This window comes from Acanthaster planci, linkage group LG02, assembly GCF_054643075.1.
Source record: "Acanthaster planci isolate LZ-2023a linkage group LG02, COTS_SCS, whole genome shotgun sequence".
NCBI classification, from domain to species: Eukaryota; Metazoa; Echinodermata; class Asteroidea; order Valvatida; family Acanthasteridae; genus Acanthaster; species Acanthaster planci.
In genome coordinates, this window is record NC_141778.1 from 24,420,723 (window position 1) to 24,435,287 (window position 14,565).

At 41.5% G+C, this 14,565-nt stretch overlaps 1 protein-coding gene across 2 annotated transcripts in view; it reads left to right on the top strand.

Moving 5' to 3' along the window:
* LOC110988640 (uncharacterized) overlaps positions 1-13,857 on the top strand; it is a 65,967-nt gene extending 52,110 nt beyond the window's left edge. For both annotated transcript variants that reach the window (XM_087133295.1, XM_087133294.1), the window contains 8 exons: positions 150-347; positions 1,042-1,281; positions 2,011-2,181; positions 6,454-6,657; positions 8,234-8,418; positions 9,016-9,154; positions 9,999-10,202; positions 12,222-13,857. In XM_087133295.1, coding sequence (XP_086989421.1) covers positions 150-347; positions 1,042-1,281; positions 2,011-2,181; positions 6,454-6,657; positions 8,234-8,418; positions 9,016-9,154; positions 9,999-10,202; positions 12,222-12,388 — 1,508 coding nt within the window. In that variant the 3' untranslated portion in view covers positions 12,389-13,857. The remainder of the gene's footprint in view (positions 1-149; positions 348-1,041; positions 1,282-2,010; positions 2,182-6,453; positions 6,658-8,233; positions 8,419-9,015; positions 9,155-9,998; positions 10,203-12,221) is intronic.
* The last annotated feature ends 708 nt before the right edge of the window (positions 13,858-14,565 follow it).

Sequence of the window (14,565 nt, forward strand, 5' to 3'; positions counted from 1 at the left end):
GGGTATAGACCTAATTTCATGTGAAGTGTAACCATGTGATGGATTCTCAGCCCGTATTGGCCGAATGTGGGAATTTGCTGAACCATGATTTCTGTAACAGAATTTGACAAACAGCTGATTCTGTGATGATTTTTTTTTCTCATTGGCAGACAATACCCAGTCACACCATTTCACTGGTTCCCTGAGCAACGTGAACCTGTGGGACACAGCACTGATTGCTCCTGTTATTAAGCAGCATGCTCAGACCTGCGGCTTTGTTGCCCCTGGCAATGTCATTGCAGCAGCTGACTTCATGGACACCGTCTTCATGGGACAAATCCAAATTGTGACTCCATCAAAGTGTGACCGTAAGGACTTGGATCTGTTCAGTTTATAAACAGCTGTTCTTTTCATCAATATGTTGGACACATCAGTTGTTCCATTTGTTAAAAATTGATCATGCAGAGACATGTTGAAATCTTAAAATTGATCATTGGTATGCTGGGGAAAATTATGAAACAAATAATTTGAAGCAGTTGCTTGGAAAAGTAGAGAACTTGTTGACACAATCCATTATGACAAACCATTCAGTTGGTCCAATATCATCACTTCCTACTGGAGACTGTGTAAACATGATCCAGCAATCCGTTTTCCAAGGAGCGGCTGACAGATTCAAATACCAATTCTTCTCGTAGCTTACGATAGTGGACAAGTATACTCAACTCTTCCCCCATTAGCATTGTACACAAATAACATCAAGTAAGTCTGTGGAGGTAGACTGTGTGTTGAACTTGAACCTGACCTCTATACACAGCTTGTTGCAAAGATTGCTCTGTGGTAGGGCCTTGAAAGTATTCCAAATTATGAGATACTGGTGGGAAATATGGTGCAGCTGTTGTATAAACAAGTCTGACTGATTCTTTTCCAGGCTCAGAGAATTTTTGTGGCATTTGACTGTATGTTAAAAATTGCCCTTTTCTAGGCTCAAGGTTTTGGCCATTAACGAGTGTTTAAAATGACTAAGAGTAAATGGAACATTTTGAACTTTTTTTTTCTGTCCAGCGGTGGATGATTGTGCCAGCAACCCTTGTGCTTCAGGCAGTACCTGCATTGATGATGTCAATCAATTTATCTGCCAATGTCCCCTGGGCTTCACTGGCCAACGCTGTCAGACAAACATTGATGATTGTGGAACAGACTCCAGCCCTTGTGAAAATGGAGGAACCTGTGTGGATGGGATAGGCACTTTCACCTGCCAGTGCCCACTGGGGTTCTCGGGACAAGCCTGTGAGCTGAGAAGAAGTAAGTTGGCAATAAGAGGGAAAACTGATGTCCAAAAATATGTAATAGCATCACTAGCACAGAAAGCAGAGATGGATCCTTCGGTAGTCTTTTTTCAATATACATGTATGTAGAAATAATAGGGAAAGTGACTTGTGTTCCAAGCCGATAAATGATGTAAATAGTGCTGTGCAATCCAGGTTGATTTCTTGAGCAGGGTGTGAATCAATCCAGCTTGTGAAGGTCCGTGCACATGTTCTAAGGTCATCCAGTTTCAGGTTAATTTCAGGTGGATTTGTCCTGCCCGACGTGCATTTAACACTGTATACTCAGTGTATGTCCTGAAGGCTTGTGAAAAACCCACCAGCGTACTCAGGTGGGACTTGAACCCATGACCTCCTGCTTACTAGTGCAGACTTGCACTCCGAGCTTGCCAGTGTCAGCTGGCTGGTTCAAATCGAATGTAGCAGCGGATACCGCAAGCAATTAACCACCGGAGGAGGTCGTGGGGTCGAGTCCCACCCAAATACGCTTGCGGGTTTTTTACAAGCCTTCGGGGGCATACACTGAGTATACAGTGTTAAATACACGTCGGGCATTGCAAAAAATCTCCCCGGTGGAAATCTATCTTTGAAATAATTGTTTGAGTACCCGCTGCTACATTCGATTCAAATCATATGAAGAGACCACCTTTCTCTTGTTTTCCTAACACAACATGAAAGATTTAATGTCTGTTTTATCCACCACAAGTTGATGGAGGATGGAGTGAGTGGACTGAATGGAGTGAGTGTAGCCGGTCCTGTGAAGGTGGTACCCAGATCCGTCGCCGGTCCTGCACCAACCCCCGCCCAGCCTATGGAGGTAGCACCTGTGTAGGTCCTACCAGTGAGAGTCAACAATGTAATACAGGAGCCTGTCCAAGTAAGTGCAGTCAACATCCACCTTCTTGTAGACCTGTGATCCATGTGTAGGTCCATTGATTAAGGAGCCACCTGTTGAGTACAGGACCCTGCCCAAGTAAGTGCAGTCAATACCCAGTGGGCACGAGACGTCGTTATGACGTCTTAAAGACGTCTAATATTGACGTCTTATTAATGTCTTTTTTGAGTCGTATATGCAAAGCCAAAAGACGTCAGCATCCTGACAAGTAAACGACGTCAGTGATCTGACTAGAAAAAGACGTCAGCGTTATGACGAGTAAAAGACGTCGACATTGCGACTAATAAAAGACGTCAACATTGCGACTAATAAAAGACGTCAAAAGTGCGACTAATAAAAGACGTCAGCTATTGAGCAGTAAAAGACGTCAGCATTAAGATGTCTTTTATCCATCAAATATCAAGGAAAAAAGACATCTGCATTGGACGATTCAATTTTTTTTAACTCTTTTATGATAAAAAGAAGTTCACATGCCTTAACACGCTGCCTGGCTATAAAATAAATTTTGACTAAAGCGACTGTTTACAACTAAACATAATTTTTTATTTAACTCTCATTCTTCACATTATAATAACCTGTTAGCACACTTTGCTGAAAATGATCATGGTCTACACAAATATTATGTACCAATAATATTTCTGGTAAATTCAATGGCTTTGGACGGACCATTACAATTACACCCAGCACGATCAACGTGACGATGAAACAAGGTACACTTGTGTTTACACTTCCTGGATAAAAGCAGTTAAAAGGTTTTACTTTTACGGACAAGGCAAGAATGGGAAACATTAATCATACAGTACATGTACATGTAGTATAAGCCATGTAACTGAATATTTGGCAAAACATTTCCAGCAAGGCAAGACTTAGTAAAATACGTTTTAGATGTACATGTAATGGCATTTATGAGAGGTAGAAAAACAGACATCAGTTGATGAAAAGATGTATGCTTGTACTAATAAGACAATTCAAATCGAGTTGGCTTAGAATTAAAAAAATGGAAATATTGAACACCTTTTGGAGAAAATTTTGTCTCATGCAGTGGTTTGTCAAATTTTTAGAAAACAGACTATCCTGGAACAGGATGATCTAGTCAGTTACAATTTAAATTACTGTACGTGTTTTAATGCCGCAAAAGATTTTACCCATGCCCCCCCCCAAAAAACGATCAGACGTGTAATTTTGTTATTACCGTACTTTAAACAGCCTTCATTATTTCCTGAGGAAATAAACCCGAGGAAACAATGAACATATTTTACTTGAACAACAAAAGGTTTAAAGTTTTCAAATAAGACCCAATACAAAAATAGGCTTTATGCTCATAAATTAAATATCACTGAAATATATGAAACAGCCAGGAAACAGGCCATCTGATGCACTAGACTGGTCGCACAGTTATCCAGTGGGCATGCCTGCTGAATTACTCAGGGCTCTTGGTTCGTCTCTGGTAGGAATACTAAGCTTGAGGTTCTTTGCTATTCGTTGTCTTACTGCAGACACTGTTGTGCCGCGTGATGCAACACTTCCTGCAAATGTTAGACAAATAAGACAATTTATTTTTGTTAAAACTATAAAGACTTTGGTGGCAGCAAATAAACCGGTCCTCTACCACTGTTTACACCACGTCTGAGCTTAAGTGCGCATGTTCATTGTGATTGAGAATGAAAAAGAATTTTTCTGCCACCAACTGTCTCTAACATGTCTACATCGAGTGGCCAATATTGTACAGTGCATCACATACATGTACTGCCGTTACATTTTCACAATTTAGTCTCACCAATACAACGGTATAACGTTTAATCTTAAAAGGGTAAATTAGATTTATTGACGCTGATAGTATTTGCCATATTTGATGACGCTGAAGTATGGGCACTATGGCTAGCCCAGATGCTCCTTACTGCACTACGACTGCGAGTCTACGTACGACTACGAATAAACACTGTCTGTAGTCCAACCATGGAGGTAGGAAACAACCGTGGCCAACCTGGTTGGCTGTTGAGGATTAAAATTATTGCGTTTAAGCCTGACCTCTGCTTCACCAACAATGCCCATACGTAACAGAATTACATTTTATAAGCACTTACCTTTTAAGGAAGGGCCTAACCTGTCTTACTCTTCTTTAATCGGACAAGCTGCTTGCAGCGATACTAGAACATGTACATGTACTCGAGCTCTCTTAATTCAAAGCACGGACGAAATTATGAAGTAGTCTGGTTCTCTGACCTGAAGATCTTTATTCCATTAGAAATACGTGTAGACGCCAAAGTCAATAGACCTAACCGTAGTTCTGGAAGCCCGTTTTGACTTTTGGACATGACCTCAGTCTTTGCCATCGCTGGTTCCAGGCGGCATGCTCAGAGTCTCCTAGGAAGGCTGGAACCAGCTAAGACTAAGCCAGAGCCACTATAGTAGCGCGGTGCACACACTTGAAGCCAGTCGTTGCTTGCGAGCATGCAGGCAATGAAAGAAAATAGCCTCATCCATTCTAAATGTAGGGGTATTTTAATGTCATGTTATTTTAAATCAGGCGAGGGGGTTGAGGGTCAGTTCCACTGCAAATAATCATAAATCACAAGCATGTGTACTAAACCATACTCGCAGTTCCTCTTGTGTTAAAATTTCCCTGTAAATGGACATTCGCACTACTGCTGTTTCACACATCCCTCTTGACGAATAAATGAGAACAGTCAAACAGAACAGAACAGTCATCTGCGGCCACAGGCGGGATTTCGCAATACACTGTATGCCATTGTTCTGGAGGGACTTGACCTTCTGCGGTGAAACCGAGTGGGAACCGGCAAAATCCGAGACAAACTAAAAGTCACCATGCAAAATCTTCCTAAGGTTATCTTAATCTTTTTCTTTTTCTGCTGTATGTTGACGATTTGATAACGACCGCGGTGAAACCGAGTGAGAACCGGCAAAATCCGAGACAAACTAAAAGTCACCGTGCAAAATCTTCATAAGGTTATCTAAATCTTTTTCTTTTTCTGCTGTATGTTGACGATTTAATAACGACTGTAAAATGACGTCGTAAAGACGTCGTGTGTTTCATGTATTGCTTGTTGAAGAAAACAATTCAAATAGAGAAAAAAGACGTCGTTAAGACGTCTTTTTCTCCTTTCACTGTATGTGTAGTACCGATGATTTGATAACGACTGCAAAACGACGTCTTAAAGACGTCATGTTTTTTTGTGGTCATGGTTGCTGAAGCAATGTTTCTAACCGAGGATAAAAGACGTCTTTAAGACGTCGTTTTTTTGTCACGACCACTTTACGACACACCACCACATAACGACCGCAAAAAGACGTCTTTCACGCGTCGTGTGCCCACTGGGTATCCACCTTATTATAGGCCTGTGATCCATGTGTAGGTCCAGTAATTAAGGAGCCACCTGTTGAGTACGGGACCCTGCCCAAGTAAGTGCAATCAATATCCACCTTATTATAGGCCTGTGATCCATGTGTAGGTCCAATAATTAAGGGGCCACCTGTACAATACAGGATCCTTTCCAAGTACTGTAAGTGCAGTGAATGTCTTATTGTATGGATGTGAACCATGTGTATGTGCCATCATCAACGCGCCAAGAGGGCACCACATAGAGGGCCCTGAGAATGGCAAATGCAGCCACCATCAGTCATGTACCATGATTGAGACACCTGTGTAGGTCCAAGCAGTGAGATCCACAGTGTAATATGGGGTATTGATTGCAGTCACTATCCATTTTGCCTTGTGTAAGTGACCATACAGGTATGTAGGTTCTATTATTGAGAGCCAACTGCACAATATAGTTCCCTGCCTAAGTGCCCATTATCGGTCTTGTCCTGTGGATGGACTTGACCCTTTCTATGTAGATATCTAAGTAAAATAGAACCTCTGATTATCTGGTACAAGGTGGTCCACTCACTCCAGAGCATATGCCCAGGGTGTGAACTCACTTTTGGTGTTTTGAAGCTCCAAATAGCATTCATCCTGATTAATAAATGTGTGAATTAATACATGTATGACTTTGTGTCAAGGACAGCAGGTGTGAATGGAAAATGGAGTGAACTATGACAGTCTGGTGCTTGGTTCTTCCGTGATATTCTGGACCTTACAGAGGGGAAAATATATCAATCTTCAAATGAGTGCACTTTGCTGGTTATGATGTTCAGTGACACAGATAATTACATATGTACTTTCAATATTTGGTGAGTTCCTGTCCATAGAATCTATACTAGTCTTTTCTGTCTCCATACCCCTTTCTCTTGAAGGCTGTAGGCAAGTGACACGCCCCTTCAGAGGAAACCTAGTCTGTCAAATTGACGGCCAGGAACAGAATTGTACCATCTCCTGTTGGCAAGGCTACTCATTCAGCCGGGCCGTTCTACCCTCTTACCAATGTGGTGCATCTACCAACTTCAAGTGGTCCCATGAGACAGAAGACAACCCAAGACTAGCCCTCCCGCAGTGTACAAGTAAGTAGGATATCAGTGCAGTTTTACTGAACCTAGAATTTGACTTACCCTTTCAAACTTCTGGAGACAATGTTCAGAAATGGGTCATTCTATTCATTCATGTTATGTCCCTGTTACACCTGACCTGTATAATTTGACATGGAAATATCACTGAAATTGATTCCAAGTTATTTCTAAGTGTTTGGCGGGTAATTGGCATTAATTCATCACTCTTGGAAATTAGAGAATGTGTTCTGAACTTACAAAATCATATGTCATATATGACAGGGAAACACAAAAATTGAATCCTTATTTATAGGATGACCCAAATGTATAAAGCTTGGCATAGAGAGCTTTGTCAATTTACCAATGGAGTTTTGAACCTTCTGCTCATGTAATTCTGTTGGTCTTAACACTTCCATAGAGATACAAGTAATCTCATAGTGGTAATGAACACAGTAAATCATTTGTGTTGCCAGTTTTCAAGTTGAAATTGTCTAAGTGCTGCCCGTCTTTAGGTCAGGAGTTCTCTGTCATCTTTCAGTGTTCAGTGTTCCCATTCAGCAAAGCTAGCACTGTAACTCTTATATAGGAATGGTTGCCAGCCACACAGTATGCTAAGGCTTCATGGTAATTAAAGATCATCTGTAGATTTAAATACCATGTCAGTTTGGTTTGCATTGTCAAGGCTAGAGGCTTGAATCCTGTGTTTTCAGTATTTTCCCTGCTGGTTGCAGGTTGAATTCCTGCTTCATTCAATTTTGTATTCTGGAGGTTGAAGGGCTCCAAGCTTGCTTCAGTCAATTTTGCGTTCTGGTGGTTGGATGTTCGAGTCCATTTTCAGTGAGTTTTGTATCCTGGAGATGCAGGTGTTTAAATCCTGTTGAAATAATTTTTCACGTGCAACCTGACAATCTGTTTAAAAAGCAGCTCACAGGTAACTGTTGTTTTCTCTGATTTTATCTGTCGAAATAAATATGGAAGCTTCAAAATCGAACGCAGTGTCATTTGTCTTCATAGCTCAACTATAACAAGCTAAAAAGGGCTTTATTCTGTTCAGGCCATGATGGGAATTCTGAATATGCTGAATATAGATTGCATCATGCAGGGAAAACAGAGAAACAGAGGGGAGCCCTCGCCCTGTGTTGGTAGTGGATAAACCCATGTGCCTACCAAACTGTGCATGTAGCCATTCTTTGTAGCCATTGTTTTGCATGCACATGGGTTTATCCACTATGAACACAGGGCGAGGGTTCCAGATCCCCTCGGTTTCTCTGTTTTCCCTGAATGATGCAATCTATATTCAGCATGTTCAGAATTTGCATTTGCATTTGAATTTTCCCTGAATGATGCAATCTATATTCAGCATGTTCAGAATTTGCATCTTGGCTTTAACAGAAAAAAAACCTTTTTAGCTTGTTGTAGTTGAGCTCTGAAGACAAATGACACTGCGTTCGATTTGGATGCTTCCGTATTTATTTGAACAGATACAAATCAGAGAAAACATGTTTTCCTTTGAGTTGCTCCTTAAAGTGTTGCTGGAATCATCGAGTGAGCATTGTCTCAGTTGCCTCTGTACACTTCATATCTCTTGCAGAGTATAAGCCACCAAATAAGGTTGCCATGGTGATGAACCTGGCTTATAGCACTCATCTGACCTGTGATGGGTTTGACCCCGCTAGAGATAGCCTGGTTCATCAGACAGTCAGAGACAAAATCACCTTGAACGTAGAGACACTCAGCTGTGTGCAGGATAACTCATGTAGTGTGAAACGTGCCCAGGTAAGTGAACTGGAATGAGATTAATAAAGGGAATACACAGGTGTGATGAGCTGATTTCTCTCTTGTGATTAATGACCAAAGAGGGGGCGTGGCTACTGTGACTAGACAGTTCTGCCAAATGCATGTCCACTGAGACTGCATTTAAAAATAGCTCTGGCTGAGAAAGATACCTTTACCAATGGAAGCCATTTGTTAGCAGCCACAGCTACTTCCCATAGATGTGTGTGTTACACTCAGCCATAGCCAGTTGATCTGGACACAGCCTGAGCTGATGTATTAGAGAGCTGTGTGATACACTCAGCCATAGCCAGTTGATCTGGACACAGCCTGAGCAGATGTATTAGAGAGCTGTGTGTTACACTCAGCCACAGCCAGATGATCTGGACACAGCCTGAGCTGATGTATTAGAGAGCTGTGTGATACACTCAGCCACAGCCAGATGATCTGGACACAGCCTGAGCTGATGTATTAGAGAGCTGTGTGATACACTCAGCCACAGCCAGTTGATCTGGACACAGCCTGAGCAGATGTATTACCAAACCTTATTGAAGACCACTTGTCATGTGTACTTCACATTGATCCCTTGTTATACCTCAGGTCAGTGGCTGCAGCACCCAGAGTCCAGCAGACCACACCCGCAGACGCCGCCGCCGATCAGTTGAGCCGATCCAAATTACCATCAGACTGGAACGTGATATCCATGTCCCTGACCAACAGAACCTGACCAGTGAACAAGGTGAGAGAATGATGGCTGATCTCATCAGTATAGCATAGTTATAAATCTGTCTTGACCATGGTCAGGCTTTATAAAGCCTGACCATGGTCAAGACAGATTTGGTTTGAGTGAGTAAATAATGGCAACAGTATTGTCAATTATAAGGAACAGTCCTTAGGGAAGGTGGTGATATAGACAGATAGCGTCTAAGGCTGTATCAAACTGTAGTAGCCATTCTTACTGAGAGATTTTTGGATGAGACCATTTTAATGAATTATTAATGAGAGGTTTAAACCTACGTTTTCTCAGTTTATCCTGATTTAGTCCATAAGTGAAGACTGCATGGCAGTTCTTCAAATATTTCATATACAGAATCCATATTTATTCTGTTCCAAAATCTGTTTTGAACCCGGATGTACTGTGAGTAGCTTACAATTACTTACGGTGGAGTGGTAAATGAATTGACCCCCAAGGAATAGCTTGCAACCAACCACCATGCTAGTCAATGCTTCATCCACACGACACTAAACCAAGGGGATATCTTTTCTGCTGTGGCATCACAAACTTGTAGACATAATAACAAGTCATGACTCCTTAATGGTTGAAGAGGTATTTAACATACGTCTACCTTCTGCATGCAAGCTATCCGCACAGTAATCTCTTTTTATTCTTGTCACTGGCTGAGTTTTTAAGATCACTTGCAGTTACCCTGAAGCACACCTGTGATATAAATTCAGAAAATCCAGTAGTATAGTGACTGAGGATGGAGTGGCCAAATTCTAGCTAAACACCCTTCCACGGTAATAGCAGAAAGGTCTAAGTAACCAATAACTGTCTATTCTCTTTCTCTGTCCAATCCATTAAGTGACCAGTCAAAAGAGCACTGTGGATGCTGCCAATGAACTCCAACAAGCAGCACAACATTTGATCAGCCAGTCTGCATCGGGCCAATTTGCCGTGAATGTTGACCATCAGGTTTACGACGTTGACACTGAGAGGACCCAGGCCTATGGCATGCAAGTCTGTCCCCATGGCTCAGTGCGCATGAATGCACAGGATGCTCGATGTGGTAAGCACTGCTTGCTTCAATGTTGGGCTTTCTGGCCAATTTGGATTCAGTTTTTTCCTTTCAACCACTTACTTGCTAACAGTTATTCCAACATAAACTAACCATGATATAATTTTTCTGCCAAAAATATCAATGTCCTTTTTAAAACAACAATATACCTCAAAGTCATTTGTTCAGTATATTTGTAAGATTTCTTGCTGTTCCATTGCTTATTGGAAACTCTGAGACAATGTGATGAAGTGATATTTGCTATGACACCTAGCTGTGGTCCATGGCTACTTTAGAGCTCCACTCATACTCAATACATGTACCTCCATGCACTAGATCAAGCCTCTGTTTGTGTACAGACTCAGTGAGAATCACTCTAGCATGGGAGCAAGTGACAGATGTCACCCGGTCCATCCCGCATGAAGTGGTTAAGAACTGTGTCTATTAACAGGTTGACTGCCACACACAATTTCATAAATCATTCCCATTGGCCATGTGTTTTTACACAATGGTGTAGTTAGGATTTTACAGGGGGATACAGGGGGTAGGGGTCGAATTCTATTTTTTTCAGGGCACTGCCATTTGGCATTGGTGGACTGGCTGAAATAAAGGGCAGTAATGCCAAACGTGAGGGCATGAATGCCATCACGGTACCAAAGTTATGGGCATTAATGCCATCCCGATTTTTCTTTTATACTGCATGAAAATGATTCAGGTCTAAGAAAAAGTAGGATACGCATTATACCTGAACATGTCTGTGATTAGTGCCGAACCAGCAGTCAAATGTGGAAAGGCTTCAGCCTGTTTTGACTGCAGCCATTCTTTCCTCGGCATTTTGCATACCACAAAAAATGGCGAGGCCAGTGATTTTGCACACAGCGTACATGAGAATTAATCAGGGTAGTTCTGATTGACCGCACAGATGTTGTGTATGTACAGTTCGAATCATGTGCAGCACATAGCACTAAACTGCAAACACTACATTGCGGTGTTAGTTAAAATACTGCCCCGACCATACAATTGTCCCGTGTGCACAAAAAACGTGGAGCTCCCGATATACTGATAATGCGTAAATGTTGATGAGCACTTGTTCTAGACTGACAATATTGCATGGTACATTAAAATACTTGGCTTGGGCATGCACTGTTATGTTGAGTCGGATAGGCCGGAGGGTGTTGCCTGTGCCGTGCTATGCGTGCATGCCATGCATTTGGGTGGTGCAGCGCGGTGTTCTGGTCGAATGTGAGCAATCAAGGAATGATGTGTATGCTGCTGCTTCGGGTGTACCTCGCTGAACAGGGGCAGTCGATACGTGCGTGTAGGGCACTACGGCCAAGAGAACAAAAGGGCACTGCCATCTTGGCAATGAAACACGATCACTTTTCGGAGGCACAATGGCCAAATGGGAGGACACTGAAAGCCATGGCCATCATGGCTGTTGTGAAATTCGAGGCCTGAGGGGGGCACCAACATCTTACGGGGGGCACCAGCTTTCATTGTGTGGTTTTTGGGGGCAAGCTTTTGGTAGCCTTGTTCAATATCCATTCATCCATTTTTTTTAAGGGGGCACCGGGAATTTGTGGGGGGAGGGCATGTGCCCCCCCCCCGGCTACACCCCTGGTTGTGCATATTAAGAGGTACCTTTCAGTTGTCTATATGTCCTCCGTGACACTTCCAGCAGGGTATTTGTTGGTTCTTCAGTGATGCCAGTGCATTCAGTTTACATTACAACGGCCTTCCATTTCCTACGAGTATATTCGTAGTGGCAGAATCCAATACACCTGTTACTACGAGTATACTCATAGTCGGCAGTCAACATGTTAAACTGTGTTTTATTGATGCTCAGAGGTCAAAACTTATCTATACTGATGTTGTGTCTTTTTCGCAGCAACGTTTGTGTTAACAAACTTGCACATTCGAAATGTAACCTTAAATGCATTCATGTTTGCATATTTCACAGAGATGTTGTAGGATTGATCAAAATTCCTGTAATAATAATCCCTATACCAATTCTGCATCTTCTCCGCTCAGTTCCCTGTGAGTCAGGCTGGTATGAAAACCAGGAGGCTTGTTATGCCTGCCCACCTGGCATGTACCAGTCACAAGAGGGCAGCACCTACTGCCAAGCCTGTCCACGTGGACATACCACCGTTGGCCCTGGTGCTAGAGGGGAAGAAGATTGTGAAGTCATCGCTTAGTAGTCCTAACAGGTTATGAATTTGTTTAGCTTTTCCCGAACAGTTAGTGTATGTAGCTTTTGAACAAGAAATTGATCATATACATTACTTTCATCTAAAACAATTGAAATGAAATCATAGATGTAGTTTTTTCTTCCTCAGGAAGATGAAGCACAATTTAAAGGATGAAAAAGCAGATTATGAATTCAATTTTAGAACTTTCTCCTTCTGTTCAAATGTGTGACTAAATTTATGAGGTATTTTAGTGATTTTTCCACTGTCTATCAACTTTTAAGAATCTTAGCTGTGAAACCAGTTTGATGAATTTTTATGAGCTGAATGTTACAAGCTACCTGTATGTTGAATTAACTTTTCAAATTGACACAGACTTTGAAATGTTAGATTTTTAAAGTATCCTATTCAAATTGACAAAGTGTACAACAGTAGAACTTCATGCCAGTTATTTACTGTACAAAAACGAGGAACCAGAGGCCATGGTTTATACCTGTAACTCAGAATTTCTTACCCAAAGGTGTATGGCGTCATTCAGACCAAGAAAGCCATCAGCTTTCTGTGTTCTTTTTTATGTGTTTCAAATGAATATACTGTCTGTATTTTACAGTTCTCCTTGATATTACAACGTTGCTATACATTCAAAGGCAGTTTCCCTTTTTACCATATTTTTCATTATCCCTCCATTGTCACTAAATGTCACTACACCAATGAGAATAGAATGAAAACAATTTGGCTTTCCTGTAAGTTCTGTAGTAAACCGTTCTGAACAGGTTATGGAAATGAAAGCCTATCGCTGAATGGAACACTAGAGCTCAAAATCAGATATATGTATGTCATTAAGAAATTGTTAGACTTAGCACAACACTGCTTTAAAGTACATTTAGTTTGCGGCAGTATCAAGATGTGAGCACTCAACTAATGAAACAATGCTACTTCAAGCATATAATGAAAAGAATAACAGGAATACAGGTATAATAGAGTAAGTTATAAACTAGTACATTTACAACCGTCTAGAGGCATGGCACCAATTACCTTCAGCTAGGTTCATTATCTGCACCAAGACTCTGGTTTGTTTAAATATATTATTACAGGTTTTGGTAACAGAAACATTTTGCCAACCTGAAGCATTACAGCAAACTTTGACATGGAGATTTTTACTGTCTTAACGAAATAGAGGCCCTGTTTGCAGAAAGTCTAGTGCTTGACCCAGGGTAATTTCATCTTAGGTCTGTCAAATTAATTATAATCAGGAATGTTTTAAAGACTGTTTAAAATTTAAAACAAAATGAAAATTGGTCAGAGTTTGTTGTGCTTCCATATCAACTAATCATCTTTTCTTTTGATAGGAACTCAACATGCATGTACTTTGAACAAATTTTTGTATAAATAAATGTAAGAATATTTAATTAAGTAATATTATACCACGAATAAATTCTTTTCTTTATATGCTGTTTGTAATAAAAAACATGGATTGCTACCAGTAATGGTGTGCTTAATTTCGTTTGGATTGTAATAGGGATCATGAATGTATTGTGGGCAGACAGTGGATTAACCAGGGCTAAATGTCGGGGGGTGGGGGGCTTGGGGGTGTACCCATTTTTTCAAGGGGGCACCACAAGAAAAAAAGCTGCAGCTGTATGCATGCGTAGCTATATAAACTCAACGGAGATTATTCCGAAATAATGGGGCACGGAGGGGAGGGGGTACGGGCATCCGGGGAGGGGAGCACTTCTCGGGCCCCTTTCTAGGTAGTCATCCAACTGGGGGCAGAGGGTGATTCAGGCTATGCCTGCCCCCAAAGTTCTTTTTTAAGAATAGTGAAGGGCATTTTTGGTCTCCTCTCATTTTCCAGAAAAGCCTAAAATGATTTCATTAAAAATATCCTAGATTTTATTGTCCTCGTGATATACGTTTGGCTGTCCCTCCCCACAATTTGATCCCTAGATGGAACCACCGGGGGAGGGGTAGGTTGTGAAGGGTGCATGACGCCGGGCACCATTTGAAAATCGGCTCTGAAAACATAACAGAAAAAAACCCCGGATAGCCCAAGGGAATAAGATGTTATTTGATTATTGGCTCATCTGTCCCCAAAGTGATGAAGACTTCCTGAGGGCAGATTAGCACTTTGTTCCTTTTAAAATTAAGTAACGGAAGAAGGTAAACACTAAAAAACGTTATTTCTG